At 50.0% G+C, this 17,912-nt stretch overlaps 1 protein-coding gene across 1 annotated transcript in view; it reads right to left on the reverse strand.

The window, feature by feature from the left end:
* LOC143766476 (uncharacterized) overlaps nt 1-17,912 on the reverse strand; it is a 61,698-nt gene that overhangs the window by 21,419 nt on the left and 22,367 nt on the right. Inside the window, exon 6 of the mRNA XM_077254192.1 lies at nt 15,667-15,757. Within this exon, the coding sequence (XP_077110307.1) occupies nt 15,667-15,757 (91 nt within the window). The remainder of the gene's footprint in view (nt 1-15,666; nt 15,758-17,912) is intronic.

Here is a 17,912-nt window from a genome sequence, read left to right on the forward strand (position 1 = left end):
GTATGAGGGGAGAACTCCAACACTAAACCAGAGCTGCACTCATTTATGGTGGACCATTGGAGATACTGAGTCCTGACCAGAAGAGTAGAGAAACTAATAGCGCCCCCATTTCAGGAGAGATTGTGCAGTAATCTGAATTCCTTAGGATCGAAAACATAATGGAATTTATGACGTGAAGTGAATCCATGAAACCAGGGCACGAGCTATGAGACAACACATCTCCTGCAGGCGTGAATAAATGTACAGAGGGTACAGAAAGTATTCAGACCCCTTTACATTTTTCACTTTTTTGTTTCATTGCAGCCATTTGGTAAATTCAAAAAAGTTATTTTTTTCTCATTAATGTACACTCTGCACCCCATCTTGACTGAAAAAAAATCAGAAATGTAGAAATTTTTGCAAATTTAATAAAAAAAGAAAAACTGAAATATCACATGGTCATAAGTATGCAGACCCTTTGCTCAGACACTTAGATTTAAGTCCCATTCTGTCCATTTCCTTGTGATCCTCCTTGAGATGGTTCTACGCCTTCATTGGAGGCCAGCCAGGGGCAGACACAAGCAGCAATGGGCCCCTGTGCAGGAAATACGTCGGGGGCCCCCTCATGCATGTACACTGCGTATAAAATGCCTATAATAACATATGTGTATACACAGCAGAAAATACACACACACACACACACACACACACACACACACACACACACTAGCCCTATATACATAGCAGCACACACACACACACACACTAGCCCCATATACATAGCAGCACACACACACACACACTAGCCCTATATACATAGCAGCACACACACACACACACACACACACACACACAAACACTAGCCCTATATACATAGCAGCACACACACACACACACACTAGCCCTAAATACATAGCAGCACACACACACACACTAGCCCTATATATATATGTATAGAATGTAAGTCCGCAAGGACAGGGTCCTCTCCCCTCTGTACCAGTGTGTCACTGTAAACCTGTTTACTGTAAATGATATCTATAACTCTGTATGTAACCCCTTTCTCATGTACAGCACCATGGAATTAATGGTGCTATATAAATAAATAATAATAATAATAATAATATACATAACAGCACACACACACACACACACACACACACACACACACACACACACACACACACACACACTAGCCCTATATACATAGCCGCACATATACACACACACTAGCCCTATATACATAGCAGCATACACACACACACACTAGCCCTATATACATAGCAGCACACACACACACTAGCCCTATATACAGACACAGCAGCATACACACACACTAGCCCTATATACACACCGCAGTACACACACACTAGCCCTATATACACACAGCAGTACACACACACACACAGCAGTACACACACACACACACACACACTAGCCCTATATAGAAGCACAGCAGTATACACACATACAGCAATATACACACACACTAGCCCTATATACACGCACACAGCAGTATACACACTAGCCCTATATACACACACAGCAGTATACACACACACACTAGCCCGGACAGCAGCGTAATGTATGCTCTTGTATATTGTGAGCTCTCGCGGGCAGGGTCCTCTCTCCTCCTGTACCAGTTGTGACTTGTATTGTTCAAGATTATTGTACTTGTTTTTATTATGTACACCCCTCCTCACATGTAAAGCGCCATGGAAAAAATGGCGCTATAATAATAAATAATAATAACAGGTGAGGTCAGTAAGAGGTCCCCTTTTGACCGTCATATCACATGTGCGCAGTAGAGCGGGCCCCCTGCTTCTCCTGTTAGCAATAATACTGCCGCCGGCTGTCATTCACCTCATTGCTTTGTATCTCCGTTGGGGCCCCCTCCCACTCTGTGCCCCAGTGCAGTTGCACCGGTTGAACCGGCGGTATGTTCGCCCCTGAGGCCAGCTGTGTTTAATTAACCCCCGGAGCCTTTTTCAGTTTTGCGTTTTCATTTTTAACTCCCCTTTTTCTCAGAGCCATAACATTTTTATTTTTCTGTCAATATGGCCATGTGAGGGCATGTTTTTTGAAAGAGAGAAAGGGAAGAACCAAAAAGGTAACGAGCCAAAGGCTAACAGGGTGGGTGCTGTGTCCCCCAAAGAGTGGCCCAGAGAAAAGGATTTTACGGTGAGTACACAAAAATCCCTATTTCTCCTTCGCCACATTGGGGGGCACAGGACCATGGGACGTCCCAAAGCAGTCCCTGGGTGGGGAACAATACAAACAAATAACTCTGTGTACCATCTGACTAAGTGCACAACGGCTGCCTGCAGAATACGTCTGCCAAGGGCCGCATCCGCGGAAGATTGAGTGTGGACATTGTAGTGCTTTGTGAAAGTATGCAGGCTAGACCATGTTGCGGCCTTGCAAACCTGCTCCGCCGTTGCCTGGTGCCGATTGGCCCAGGAAGCACCCACTGACCGAGTAAAGTGTGCTCTAACCCCTGCCGGGAAAGGCCTGCCCCTGACCCGATAAGATTCTTGGATAGCCAATCGGAACCATCTGGCTATTGTGGCCTTAGACGCGGCTGAACCCTTTCTGTGACCCTCCGGGAGGACAAAGAGGGAGTCTGATTTGCGGAAAGGAGCAGTCCTAGAAACGTACCTCCTGAGGGCCTGTACCACGTCCAAGGTGTGAAGGGCCTTTTCGACCCTATGTCTCGGCTGTGGGCAGAAGGAGGGAAGAATGATATCTTCATTAAGGTGGAAGGATGAAACCACCTTAGGGAGAAAAGCCAGAGATGGGCGTAAGACTACTTTGTCCTGGTGAAAGGAAAGGAAAGGCGCCCGGCAGGATAGTGCAGCCAACTCCAAGACGCACCTGATAGATGTTACTGCCACAAGGAAGGCAACCTTCCAGGAGAGGATGGTCAGCGGGACGTCTTGCAGAGGTTCAAATGGAGATTCCTGAAGGATGCTCAGGACCAAATTGAGATCCCAGGTCTCTAACGGCATTCTGTAGGGGGGTACCACGTGGGAGACCCCTTGAATAAAAGGTCCTGACTTGCAAGTTAGCATCAATCTTACCCTGGAGCAACACAGATAACGCTGAGATCTTACCCTTGAGGGAACTGAGCGCCAGGCCGGAATCCAAGCCGGACTGGAGAAATTCCAGAATGGAAGGAATGGAGAAAACGAGAGGGGGGCGACCGCGGAGCCTGCACCATGAGAAGAAGGCTTTCCAGGTGCGGTGATAGATGCAAGCGGAAGACGTCTTGCGAGCGCTGATCATGGTGGTGATGACCTGCTGGGAGAAACCTGCTTGAGTTAGGATCCAGGTTTCAACAGCCAAGCCGTTAAACGTAGGGCCCCTGAGCTCTGGTGGTAGATTGGTCCTTGGCGCAGCAGATCTGGGCGGTTTGGGAACCGCCAGGGGACGTCGGATACGAGATGAACGAGTTCTGCATACCATGCGCGACGTGGCCAATCCAGGGCGATAAGAATCACTGGAACCCCCTCCATCTTGATTTTTCGGATCACTTTCGGGAACAGAGGAAGTGGAGGGAACACGAACGGGAATTGGAACTGGTGCCATGGGGATATCAGTGCATCCACCCCGACGGCCCGGGGGTCCCGAGAACGTGCTATGAAGTTGGGGACCTTGGCGTTCAGTCTGGACGCCATCAGGTCCACGTCCGGAGTTCCCAAGCGAAGGCAGATTTGATGAAAAACCTCTGGATGGAGTTCCCACTCACCCGAGGCGAGACCCTGACGGCTGAGAAAGTCCGCCGCCCAGTTCTCGACTCCCAGAATGTGCACTGGTGGAGTGGTTGGCCTCGGCCCAATGGAGAATGTGTGAGACCTCCTGCATCGCCGCCCTGCTGCGGGTACCCCCCTGATGGTTTATGTACGGCACCGCTGTGACGTTGTCTGACTGAATTCGAATTGGGTGACCCACGAGCAGGAAGTGAAAGCGTCTCAGGGTAAACCTGATAGCTCGGATCTCCAGAATGTTTATGGGAAGTTTCGACTCCCGAATCGTCCAACGCCCCTGGGCAGTGTGGTGGTGAAACACCACTCCCCAACCGAGGAGACTGGCATCGGTGGTCACCACCAGCCAATGGATCGGGAGAAAAGACCTCCCCTGGTTGAGAGATGATTCCAAAGTCCACCATTTGAGCGCTTGCCTGGTCCGCGGGGGCAGAGGACATGGCCGGTCGAGGGTTAAGGGACTCCTGTCCCAATTGTCCAGTAGAGCTTGTTGTAAGGGACGGAGATGCAGTTGGGCGAAGGGAATTGCTTCCAGTGCGGCCACCATCTTCCCCAGGATCTTCATGGCAAACCGAATGGACTGCGGACAAGGGCGACAGAGCGTCCGGGCTCCCTGCTGAAGCACTTGGGCCTTGGACCGAGGAAGTAAGACCAGCCCCTTGGACGTGTCCAGGATCATGCCTAGGAAGGAGATCCTTCGAGCTGGAACAGGGGAGGACTTGTCCAAGTTGATTAACCAGCCCAGGCGCGAAAGGGAATCCAAAGTAATGCGGACGCTTGCTTCGCAGGCATGAAAAGATGGACCTTTGATGAGAAGGTCGTCTAAGTATGGCAACACGGCCACTCCCCGGGAGTGTAGAATGGCCATGACTTTCGTGAATACCCTGGGCGCTGTGGCAAGACCAAAGGATAAGGCCATGAATTGAAAATGGTCCTCTAGGATGGCGAAGCGGAGGAACCTTTGATGTGGCGGAAAGATTGGGATATGAAGATAAGCATCTTTGAGGTCTATTGATGCTAGGAACTATCCTCTCTCCATCGAGGAGATGACCGACCGGAGGGATTCCATCGGGAAGTGCCGTACCTTTACATACTTGTTTAGGAGCTTCAAGTCCAAAATGGGGCGCACCGTCCCGTCCTTTTTTGGCACGACGAAGAGGTTTGAGTAAAAACCTCTGAATCTCTCGCGTTCCAGAACCGAAAAAAATGACCCGTTTTGGCGAAGGGAATCGATGGCGCAGTGAAGAGCGCGAGACTGAGCTCCCGAACTTGGGAGAGGGAAAAAACCGAGCTGGAGGGAAGGCGATTAATTCTATTTTGTAACCAGAAGACACCAGGTCTCTGACCCACTCGTCGTGGATGATGGAAAGCCAGGCGTGTCGAAAAAGAAGCAAGCGTCCGCCTACCTCGGTGGTGTCGACTGGAATTCTCCCCGAGTCATTGTGAAGGAAATCTGGAAGGCCTAGAACCTCAGGTTCTGGGTTGTCTAGGTTTTCCTCGCAGGACTGATTCGGTCTGTAAGAAGGCAGAGAGTCTCTGTCTGTGCGTGTAGATCGTTCTGATCTGGACGATGCTGTGGAGTTGGACCAGAAAGGGCCACCGCGAAAGGGGCGAAAACGAAAATGCTGTTGGCGCTGAAAAGCAGCTTTTGGCCTGTGTTGAGGGAGGAACTTGCTTTTTCCCCCCCGTAGCATCGGAAATTAGTTGGTCCAATTTTTCTCCAAACAGGCATCCGCCCTGAAAGGGAAGAGAAATCAGAGACTTTTTTGAGGAGGAATCCGCACGCCACTCTCTAAGCCAAATAGCTCTTCTGATGGTGACGGCGTTTGAAGCCGCAGTTGCCGCACAGTCTGCTGCGTCTAATGATGCGAACATCACATAATCTGCAGCCATAGCAATTTGTTTGGCGAGGTCCGCCGCCTCAGACGGAAGAGCCTGGTCCTGAATGGATTTTGCAAGAGCATCTGCCCAGAAAACGGTTGCTTTGGCGACCCATGCCGCAGCAAAGGAAGGAGATAGGGAGGAACCTGAGGCTTCATACACTGAGCGCGCCAGAGAATCTAACTGGCGTTCTGTGGGATTTTTGATTGAAGCCCAGTCAGGTACTGATAACAGCGTTTTGGTAGCCAAACGCGATACCGGAGGATCTACTAGCGGTGGTTCCGTCCAATCCTTGACCAGATCTGCGGAAAAGGGATACTTTGATTCCATGACCTTTTTCCCCGTAAAGCGTTTATCTGGTCGCTCCCTGTGCTGCCGAACTATCTCTAGGAAATCCGGATGGGAGGCGAACACCTTATGGGATCGCTTGGTTCTCGTGAAGTAAACTGCGTGATTCGGAGCTGAATTAGGGTCATCATTAACCTTTAGCGCATGATTGACAGCCTCAATGAGGGAGTCAACAGTTAATTGGAACTCCGGAGAATCTGGGTCCATGGACGCCTCAGACTCATACTCAGAGTCATGATCGCTTCGAGCCCCTGGAGAGGGTGAGCGAGAAGTGGAGCTACTCGAGACTGAATGGTGTGGTGAATGCTCAGGAGAGGTAGTGCGGATCCGTTTTTTTGATGACCGAACCTCCTTCGGGTGAGAGCGGCCCCTGCTGGATGATGATTTCCCTGTTATAGAGGGGTCTCTTAACCCAGGGAAATGAATGCCCCGCTCCCCAGAGGGGTCATGAAGGGATTCAATCGCTTTGGCTAGCGAAGCCATGGATTGTGACAGTGACGTGGCCCACCCAGGGGGGCTAGGAACACTGGGGTCGGTAGCGGCAGAGGGCTCCTGGGCACATTGGGCATCACAGGCAGGGCAGAGGGGGGAGCTTTGAGGCCGAGGGAGAGGAGCCTGGCAGGTGGTACATGCAGAGAAATAGGTTGTATGTACCTTAGTGGACTTTTTACCCCTTGACTGGGACATGTTGTACCCCAATGTAATGAAAAGCTGCTAGATGGAAGCTGAAGGGTAACGCTGCAGGGAAGCAGTTAGTGCCGTCTCTTTACCCGGTCCTGTGCCCCGCAATTGGATAGGTGGTGCTGAGTGGGAGAAGGAAACCTCCGTGGAGAAAGGGAAGCCGGCCGGCGCTGCGTGCTGCCGAAGGAAGATGGCTGCCGAGAGTCTGTGGGTAGTCTCGCAGGGAGCGAGAAGTGCTAGAAGCGTGGGCGGAGCCGCAGAAATGATGCGTGAGGTGGGCGGAGCCTACCGGAATGCGGCCTACACAAGGCCGAAGCCAGGGACTAAATTTCTGGCCTCGGCCGGCGCACACCCACGGACAGCAGGGAAAAGAATCGCGGCGCTAAGGGGAAAATCCTGCCGCTATGGAGCCCCCCAAAAAACATGTGACCGGCAGAAAAAAACGACCCCTAGTGCACTTACCCCAAAATGAAGGTGCCCGGGGAAAATAGGACGGTGCAGGGTGGGGGGAGCCTCCATCCACCATCCCCATGAAAGGGGGGTGGAGAGGAACCATCCGCCTCCTTCCATCATCCGCTTTTTCAGTGGTGATGCAGTGGGGGCTGCACGGACGCCACAGTGGAAGAGTGCCTCTGAACAGCCGAGGGTGAGACCTGGTGGGCAGGGCAGATGTCCGGCAAAAAATGCCTGGCTGCAGAAGAGGATACTGGAGGTAACACACCAGTGCTCGTCTGTAAAGTAGGGGGTAGATCGGTGCCCTTGAAGGGGCCTGTCGCCCAAAAGGTCAGCTCAGGCAGTGGCATCCCACGTCACAGGAGAGGATACGGAGAGGTAAACCTCCCGTGTTCGCCTGTTGTTGGTTCGGGGAGATCGGAACATGAAAGAATCCGTCGCCCCTTCGTCCAGAAAAGAAGGTTTAAATCCAGTGTGCCTCCTACGGACACTAAGCTTGAACTGGGTCTCTGGAAGCCAGCATGAGGGTGTATACTACAGGGGAGGAGCTAACTTTTTTTGTCTCCTAGTGACAGCAGCATACACCCAAGGTCCTGTGTCCCCCAATGTGGCAAAGGAGAAAAACTTTGTTAAAAAAAAAAAAGAAAATTTGCGCCATTTTCAGATACCCATAGCGTCTCATTATTCGTGATCTCGGGTTGGGTGAGGGCTTATTTTTGTGAGCCGAGCAGATGTTTTTAATGATACCATGTTGGTGCAGATACGATCTTTTGATCGCCCGTTATTGCATTTTAATGCAATGTCACGGCGATCAAAAAAACTACTTTTTTCTCGCTGTGCCGTTTAGTGATCAGGTTAATCCTTCTTTTATTGATAGATCGGGCGATTCTCAATGCGGCGATACCAAATAAGTGTATGTTTGATTTTATTTTTATTGTTTTATTTTGAATGGGGCGAAAGGGGAATTTTTATATTTGTTTATTTTTATATTTTTAAAAACTTTTTTTGTTTTACTTTTGGCATGCATCAATAGTCTCCATAGGAGACTAGAAGCTGCCACAACCCGATCGGCTCTGCTACATAGAGGCGATGATCAGATCGCCTCTATATAGCAGATTTACTCACTTGCTATGAGCGCCGACCACTATGTGGTGCTCACAGGAAGCCAGCACTAACAACCATAGAGGTCTCCAAGAGACCTCAGGTTGACATGCCAACACACCGGTGACCCTCGATCATGTGACAGGACTCAAGGACAGGACTTGATTTGGAAAGGCACACACCTTTCTATATAAGACATCACAGCTCACAGTGCATGTCAGACCAAATGAGAATCAAGAGGTCAAAGGAACTGGCCAAGGAGCTCAGAGACAGAATTGTGGCAAGGCACAGATCTGGCAAAGGTTGCAAAATAATTTCTGCAGTACTCAAGGTTCCTAAGAGCACATTGGCCTCCATAATCCTTAAATGGAAGAAGTTTGGGACCACCAGAAGTCTTCCTAGACCTGGACGTCCAGCCAAACTAAGCAATCGTGGGAGAAGAGCTTTGGTGAGAGAGGTAAAGAAGAGCCCTAAGATCACTGTGGCTGAGCTCCACAGATGCAGTAGGCAGATGGGAGAAAGTCAACTATTACTGCAACCTTCCACCAGTCGGGCATTTATGGCAGAGTGGCCTGACGGAAGCCTCTCCTCAGTGCAAGACATATGAAAGCCCACATAGAGTTTGCTAAAAAACACATGAAGGACTCCCAGACTATGAGAAATAAGATTCTCTGGTCTGATGAGACGAAGGTAGACCTTTTTGGTGATAATTCTAAGCGGTATGTGTGGAGAAAACCAGGCAATGCTCATCACCTGCCCAATACAATCCCAACAGTGAAACATGGTGGTGGCAGTATCATGCTATGGGGGTGTTTTTCAGCTGCAGGGACAGAACAAATAGTTGCCATTGAAGGAAACATGAATGTGGCCAAGTACACAGATATCCTGGATGAAAACCACTTCCAGAGTGCTCTGGACCTCAGACTTGGCCGAAGGTTCACCTTCCAACAAGATAATGACCCTAAGCACACAAAGGAGTGGCTTCAGAACAACTCTGTGACAACTCTGTGACCATTCTTGACTGGCCCAGCCAGAGCCCTGACCTAAACTAAATTGAGCATCTCTGGAGAGACCTGAAAATGGCTGTCCACCAATGTTCACTATCCAACCTGACGGAACTGGAGAGGATCTGCAAGGAAGAATGGCAGCGGATCCCCAAATCCAGGTGTGAAAAACTTATTGCCTCATTACCAAGAAGACTCATGGCTGTACATGCTCAAAAGGTGCTTCTACTCAATACTGAGAAAAGTGTCTGAATACTTATGACCATGTGACATTTCAGTTTTTCTTTTTAATAAATTTGCAAAAATGTCTACATTTCTGTTTTTTTCAGTCAAGATGGGGTGCAGAGTGTACATTAATGAGAAAAAAAATGAACTTTTTTGAATTTACCCAATGGCTGCAATGAAACAAAGAGTGAAAAATTTAAAGGGACCTGAATACTTTCCGTACCCAGTGTATATTACAGCCATCAGACATGCACAACTTAGAGATATATCATGGCACAGGTGTACTGTTTACTATGCAGTTTATCACAATCCTGTATGAACTTAGTCAGTTTTAGAAGAAATTGAAAAGTCAGGATAAAGGGAAACTCTGCTGTTATTGTACAGAAATTCGCACTTGGCCTCACTGCACATTCAATGTTGTCGATCATAAAAGTGAAGTTTGGTCAGAAAGACTGGACCTGGTCTTGTAGGGACCATATGATCATGGAGCGCCCCCACACCACCGCAGGGCCGAGGGGTACCCGGAGCCGGGCCTCTAGTTCTCAGTCTCGGGGTTGTCACGGTGGCTAGACCCGGTCCGTGGCCCTGTCCGTCAGTGGGGGACGTCCGGTGTAATAGGTGGTAGTAATGGTAGCGATGTAGCGGTGCAGTTGTGGGGTGTAAGTCGCGGTAAATAACGAGGACACCAGGTTGCAGTCTCTTTACCTCTTTACTGGAGATCTCTGAGTCCTCAGTCCAGAATACGGTTCACCAGGCTGCGCAAGTCCGGCCGGTCCAATGGCACCTCCAGAGTTCTCCTCTCAGGTGGAAATCTGTGCCTTCCTTCTAGCGCTATGTGTTGTAGTCCTTCCCTGCTGTGCTCACGGAAAGTAACCCCACAACGGTTGTGTCTGTTTCTTAAGTTCCCTCACAACTCGATTTGATGTTCCTCTGTAATCCACCCCTCCCTGTATTCAGGTTGGAATGGCACCCGTTTGTCAGGTAGGCCTGGAGTTCTTCCGGGACCCTAGAGTCGCCCCTCTCCCGCAATTGCCCCCCAAGACTTCATAGGTGATATGTGGTAGACAGCCCGCCTGAGACCGACTGTCCTGCCGCTGTTTGGAGTATGGCTTGAAGCTGTATTCTAATCCACTCCCTCGGCGTTCCGGCCACCGGTATTGCGCCTCAGCAAGGTGCTGCCTCTTTCAACAAAACCCCTGCTGGTATTCTCCTTCTGCTTGATCTCGTTTCTCACTCAGCACAATCTGTCTCGCTTCTAGTCCTTTCTTGGGCACCGCCGCTATGCTGAGCAGGCACGGTCCCGTTACGTTCTTTCAATGCCAAGCCTCTGCCAGGATCCCACCCCTGGCAGAGACCCTACAGTCTCTCCCTTCACAACACCCCCTGCCACAGGGTGTTGCTCCGTTCAATCCCGTCAGCGTTCTCCCTCTAACTTCCTGCCTGACCCCCAGTTTACCCACTATGGTGGGGAGTGGCCTAATGAATAGCACCCTTAGCTCCCCCCGGAGGCCCAGCTGTGAAACATATTGGTGTCTGTGATACCTGATTGGAGGAACTCCTTCGGTGCCATCGAACGTACCATGGCTCCCCTTAGTGGCGGAGCCACAGTACTGCAACGACCAGGACTCTGGGGCGCTGCACTCCCCCCTGGTTAAACACAGTACTCCGGGACTGGGAAGAAAAACAACAATACAGATTAGTAAACAGACATACAATTTTGTTGAGTGCAAAACAATAAGTATACTTGAACAGGCTTCCCTTTATGGGAGGTGAGGACACTTTAACGTTACAAACATAGTCAACATTATAAATTACAGGCTATACATAACTCCTGCTACCCAACCGGGTATTCTACTTATTGCAAATTCTGGAACAATAAATTAACATTGCCTTTAAGAAACATACACTCTTAGTTTACCAAAGGCCTTCCTATAATCACATTACAGGGTAAGGTAACTTCACATTCTCCTACTTTGAACCTGCAGGACCGCCTGTCCCTATGGCACCAGACCTACTGCCTCTCCTTTCTTTTACAGGACCGCCCCGTTCAGCCAGGGCCTACTGCCTTTCGCTACTATACATAGTATAGACATAACATTCCTTTCGTTTAAAGAACTCTGAGCCCGCTCTACTCGGCTCCTTTAAGGACTCACTCTCTAACCCCTACGGGTTCGCTTTCTGTCCTTAGTAACAAAGTAACTTTCTATGGGGACGCAGGGTTTACCTTCTATCCTCACCTTCATCATTACTTCTTTACTTTCAGCTATGCAGATCTCTACTTCTACCCCTACGGGCTCTCTGCATCTTTTCCTTTTACAAACATTATCTATACTTCACATTTTAAACAGGTTAAACACATTTAACTTTTCATGTAAAACAGTTACATTTCTTTTCAAAGCATCATTATCACAGTACTGTTCTACCACAGTATCACTTTCAAGTTCAATTCTTCACATCCCCTTTAAGAGGGGACCAAGTCCTACTGAGGTAGCTCGTCCTCTCAGCCTACCAGTCCATGCAAAGGTTCCAGCATTGATATCTTCGCAAAGTGTCTCTAACTAAGACCAGTAGGAAAGGTATCTTCGCAAAGTGTCTTTGACTAAAACCAGTAGGGAGCACCTTTAAGAAGGTGCAAACTATTTACAGGAAAGTTCGAATCATGCACAGTTCATGATTACTGCAGTTTGTGTAACTTGGTGCAACTTCAGGGGAAATAGGAACAAACACAGGGATCCCGGGTCAACAAAGGGATCCTTAGGGAATTAACCCTGGACGGGTTTTAGCAGCAAACAATCAGGAACAGTTAAAGGAAACTATTTACATCCTCTTAAGCGGTCATGCTTATTCCTTTTACTCAGGCGGCAGCCCCCACCGAGGCTTGACCTGGCAAGTGGCTTTCTGTTGGCTGGATTCACTGGGCTCCAAGCTCACTCCTGCAGCCAGGGATACCTCGTGGGTTCGGGTCTTCTGCACGACCAGGTCGTGCGCCGCAATGATGGTCTGTGTGGGCCGATGGATGCGGCCGGCAGCAGCAGCAGCGGCAGCGGCGGCTTCAGCGGCAAGCTCCTCCCCCTCAGTGCGGGATACCGCCAGAACGGCAGTGCAGCGCTGCATGTCCCGAGCCCACCATCCGCTCCCCTTCAGGTGCCGGCGGTAGGAAACTACATCCCCCGGCTTTAGGACGGACTTGGCGCCGTCTCCACTCAGGCAAGGCTCCACCTCCTCCCGGGTGATGCGGACTCTCAGGCCGGTCCCGATCTCCTGCACGAAGCCCTTTTCCGTCTGGGGCAGATATACAACCACCACACCCCACTTCGGCAAGGAGCCCTCCAGCAGCTCACCTCGCGCTTCCCGCTCCACTTCACGCTGGAACTCCGCGATCAGGTGGTTTCGATATTCCCCCCAGGGGAAGGGCCCGAGGTCATGCCCCCCCGGTGCATTGGTGCTAGACGGCGGGAACATCGGGGCGCCACCGGTCGCAGCGGTGATCGGGTCGTGTGCGGAAGTGAGGGGACCGTCCCGGGGATCGCGACACTGGATACCTCCACTCGCGGCAGCTCCTCCCGGGAAGGGTGCACGAACCGGGGACGGCCCAGGCCCCGGGTGCTCCGTCGGCAACTCCCAGGGATCCAAATCCTCCAACGGAGGCATGTCAGAATAATCCATTGGTGATGGGGGTCGATGCGGGGCCATCCTTTTCTGTAAGCCTGTTCTGGTCTCCAGTCCCACCCTATCTGAGTCATAGTTTCGTTTCTTCGGCCTCCGCCCGCCATAGAAGATCAGGAGGCGGATCTCCCCTGTCGACGGGCCCGCCCTTAAGATGCAATAATATTTAGACTGGGCGGCCATAGTTGTTCGCGCTCTTCAGCTTGTCTACGCCCACTCCACGCCCCTCTTCTCTTCCTGCGCTCTCCTCAGCGCTGCAATGGCGGCGGATTTTGGCGGTAACTGGCACAGCACACAGTCTTGCAATAAAGTACAGTCCAAGCACAACAAATCACAGTTCCAAGGCACACATGACCTGATTCTTCAGGCTTAAGTAGATCCTGTTCGTGACGCCAAGTTTGGAGCGCCCCCACACCACCGCAGGGCCGAGGGGTACCCGGAGCCGGGCCTCTAGTTCTCAGTCTCGGGGTTGTCACGGTGGCTAGACCCGGTCCGTGGCCCTGTCCGTCAGTGGGGGACGTCCGGTGTAATAGGTGGTAGTAATGGTAGCGATGTAGCGGTGCAGTTGTGGGGTGTAAGTCGCGGTAAATAACGAGGACACCAGGTTGCAGTCTCTTTACCTCTTTACTGGAGATCTCTGAGTCCTCAGTCCAGAATACGGTTCACCAGGCTGCGCAAGTCCGGCCGGTCCAATGGCACCTCCAGAGTTCTCCTCTCAGGTGGAAATCTGTGCCTTCCTTCTAGCGCTATGTGTTGTAGTCCTTCCCTGCTGTGCTCACGGAAAGTAACCCCACAACGGTTGTGTCTGTTTCTTAAGTTCCCTCACAACTCGATTTGATGTTCCTCTGTAATCCACCCCTCCCTGTATTCAGGTTGGAATGGCACCCGTTTGTCAGGTAGGCCTGGAGTTCTTCCGGGACCCTAGAGTCGCCCCTCTCCCGCAATTGCCCCCCAAGACTTCATAGGTGATATGTGGTAGACAGCCCGCCTGAGACCGACTGTCCTGCCGCTGTTTGGAGTATGGCTTGAAGCTGTATTCTAATCCACTCCCTCGGCGTTCCGGCCACCGGTATTGCGCCTCAGCAAGGTGCTGCCTCTTTCAACAAAACCCCTGCTGGTATTCTCCTTCTGCTTGATCTCGTTTCTCACTCAGCACAATCTGTCTCGCTTCTAGTCCTTTCTTGGGCACCGCCGCTATGCTGAGCAGGCACGGTCCCGTTACGTTCTTTCAATGCCAAGCCTCTGCCAGGATCCCACCCCTGGCAGAGACCCTACAGTCTCTCCCTTCACAACACCCCCTGCCACAGGGTGTTGCTCCGTTCAATCCCGTCAGCGTTCTCCCTCTAACTTCCTGCCTGACCCCCAGTTTACCCACTATGGTGGGGAGTGGCCTAATGAATAGCACCCTTAGCTCCCCCCGGAGGCCCAGCTGTGAAACATATTGGTGTCTGTGATACCTGATTGGAGGAACTCCTTCGGTGCCATCGAACGTACCATGGCTCCCCTTAGTGGCGGAGCCACAGTACTGCAACGACCAGGACTCTGGGGCGCTGCAATCACATTCACCAGCACAGAAGGGAGAGAAGGTAGATCCATCCAATATCAGGGATCTAAAAACGACCCAAGTGATCCATAATAGGATGACCAGCCATAGACATAATATTAGGAAAGGTGTAATCTGTCTGTTTCGGCATTTTGTTGTAGAATATAAACGAGATCCCACCAGTTTAAGACTCATTATATTAGAACAAATATCAGAACATGTGTCTAATAGGTCCCAAAGACTTGTGAATAGAGAATCCTATTGGATTTTTAAACTTTCCACACTTAAACCGGAGGATTTTCCATGTACATATATTGTTCTTTATATGGATTTTATTGTGCATCCAATATGTATTTTACATCTATTTGTATAGTTTTGTATACGGAGAAAGGTTTCTATACAAAATACTGCACCATAGGCGCGGTTTAATTAATGAATTAAGCAATTGGATCAGTGACGCCGTTCTGGAGGATATAAAACATCCACAATGTATCATTAGTATATGCCTGAGGAAGGAGCTGGTTCACATCGGAAATGGGTAGAATATTAAAATGAAAAGTTTGGGGGTTTTTTATGTTCATTCGTTTTGATGCCCAACTTTATGGCTCGGCACTTGGCAGCGCTTTTCAAAGCCCTGATTTTTTCCTTCTTCCCATATCAGGGATTTTGGAAGCCAACAGCATCATTACTCTCCGTTTTCTCATCATAATATTTTTCTACCTTCTCAGCACATTCTACGTATGCTGTCACTTGGCTTTGTAGTTTACAGATCTGGGCAGGTAACGGTCAGAGTCTTCTAATCTCAGGAGGTAGGTGGATCCTCCGGGTTGTAAGTTCTATAGAAAAGGGCTTTCAATGCCCAAAGTCACTTGGACAGTTTTGGGTGGAGGAGGATGTTGTGGTCTAGAGGTAAAATAGTGATCACACGATTGTGATACGACCGGACTACACCACTGATAAAGCAGCCACAGCCGGTGACTGAGAACAATCTGTGACTTCTCTGCATTTAGTGGTTACTACTCACCTGGGTAGTCATATGTAGGAATCTCCTCTTTACACCGCTCATCACCCCTCACATATGTCTCTGTAGTAGTAATATGGGTCAGATCTTCACCCTGAAACAAATATTGTAAAAGTCACAGACAGATGGAGAAGTCCCATCTATGATCAGCTCTAATCCTGCCATCTCCACCGTTCTCATTACATAAGTATAAAATATATAATACTGGGGGATAAAACAACACTGAACACAAGACCTTCTCAGCCGTCTACACATTGTGACAGAGTCACTGGTAAGGTGACAGAGGGGAGATATGTGTCACTGCGCTTATCGGCGTCAGTGATGTGAAACCAGAGCATTTTTTCTCCAGCACACTACGTGTTGTGAGGGTTAAGTTGCATAAATAGGGCTGGTTTTATGTGGACCTTCACAGAGCGGGTGGGAGAAGGACCACTTTATCTCCCCTGGCAGACCTGCCAGGACCTGCATGAGGACATGATCATGTGATCAGTCACATGATGGGGAAGTTACAGGCTTGGGGTGAAATAACCGAGCTCTACAGGCAGTCTGGGCTCAGCTAGCCTGGAGAGAGGACTCCAGAGGCTTTGTGGCTCGTCGAGCACAGACTGAACCTGTCCTGCTCCAGACTCCAGACTGTGCTGCAGCATTTTGTTTTTTGTTGTTTTGTTCCCGTTTTAGCCAAGAAGGCTGAGTTTGTTTTCCCCACAAGTTGGTTTATGCTGCCTTACAATACATCAACGATGATGTAGACGGTGTTCCCATTTTTCCTACCTCTGTGTGCTGCCACGTGAGTGAACTACCACAACATCATAAAGCCTCTTTCACACGTCCGTGTCTCCGGTATGTGTGGTGACAGTTTTCACACGTACCGGAGACACGTACACACGTAGAACCATTCAAATGAATGGGTCTGTGCCCATGTCAGTGTGTTTCCATGGGCCGTGTGCCCCACACGTAGACATGTCCGTTTTTTTTACTGTCAGCATGGACGGCAATACGTACTGCACACGTGCACATGGAGAACACATGTTGCTGAAGACGGCTCTCATCATTCTCTCCTGCTCTGCCAGTGAGCAGAGGAGAATGATGAGTTATATTAACCCCTTAACGACCGCCGATACGCCTTTTAACGGCGGCAGCTAAGGGTACTTAAACCACAGTGCCATTAATTAACGGCACTGTGGAAAAAGTGAATAGCGCCCCCCAGAGTCGGAGTTAGGGGTATGGTTAGGCTTCTTTCACACTTGCGTCAGTATGGGGCCGTTGCAATGCGTCGGCCCGACGTACCGACGCACGTTGTGAAAATTGTGCACAACGTGGGCAGCGGATGCAGTTTTTCAACGCATCCACTGCCCAGTCTATGTCCTGGGGAGGAGGGGGCAGAGTTATGGCCACGCATGAGCAGAAATGGCGGACGCGACGTACAAAAAAAGGTTACATTGAACTTTTTTTTTTTTTTTTTTGAGACAACGGTCCGCCAAAACACAACGGATCCAGTGCACGACGGACACGACGTGTGGCCATCCGTCGGCAATACAAGTCTATGGGCAAAAAAGGCATCCTGCGGGCACATTTGCAGGATCCGTTTTTTGTCCAAAACGACGGATTGCGACGGATGCCACATGACGCAAGTGTGAAAGTAGCCTTAGGGCTAGGGTTAGGGTTGGGGCTAAAGTTAGGGCTAAGGTTAGGGTTAAATTTAGGGTTAGGGTTGGGGCTAAATTTAGGGTTAGGGTTGGGGCTAAAGTTAGGGTTAGGGCTAGGGTTGGGGCTAAAGTTAGGGTTAGAGTTGGGATTAGGGTTGGTATTAGGGTTAGGGTTGGCATTAGGGTTACGTTTGGGATTAGGGTTAAGTTTGGGATTAGGGTTAGGGTTGGGATTAGGGTTAGGGATGTATTGGGATTAGGGTTAGGTTAGAGGTTAGGGTTGAGATTAGGATTAGGGGCGTGTTGGATTTGGGGGTTTTGATTAGGGTTATGGTTAGGGTTGAGATTAGGGTTGTTTTGGGGTTAGGGTTGTGATTAGGATTATGGATCGGGTTGGGATTAGAGATAGGGGTGTGTTGGGGTTAGGGTTGGAGATAGAATTGGGGGGTTTCCACTGTTTAGGTACATCAGGGGGTCTCCAAACACGACAGCCAATTTTGCACTCAAAAAGTCAAATGGTGCTCCCTCCCTTCTGAGCTCTGCCGTGCACCCAAACAGTGGTTTACCCCCACATATGGGGCATCAGCGTAATCGGGATAAATT

The sequence above is a fragment of the Ranitomeya variabilis genome, chromosome 4 (genome assembly GCF_051348905.1).
Source record: "Ranitomeya variabilis isolate aRanVar5 chromosome 4, aRanVar5.hap1, whole genome shotgun sequence".
Classification (NCBI taxonomy): domain Eukaryota; kingdom Metazoa; phylum Chordata; class Amphibia; order Anura; family Dendrobatidae; genus Ranitomeya; species Ranitomeya variabilis.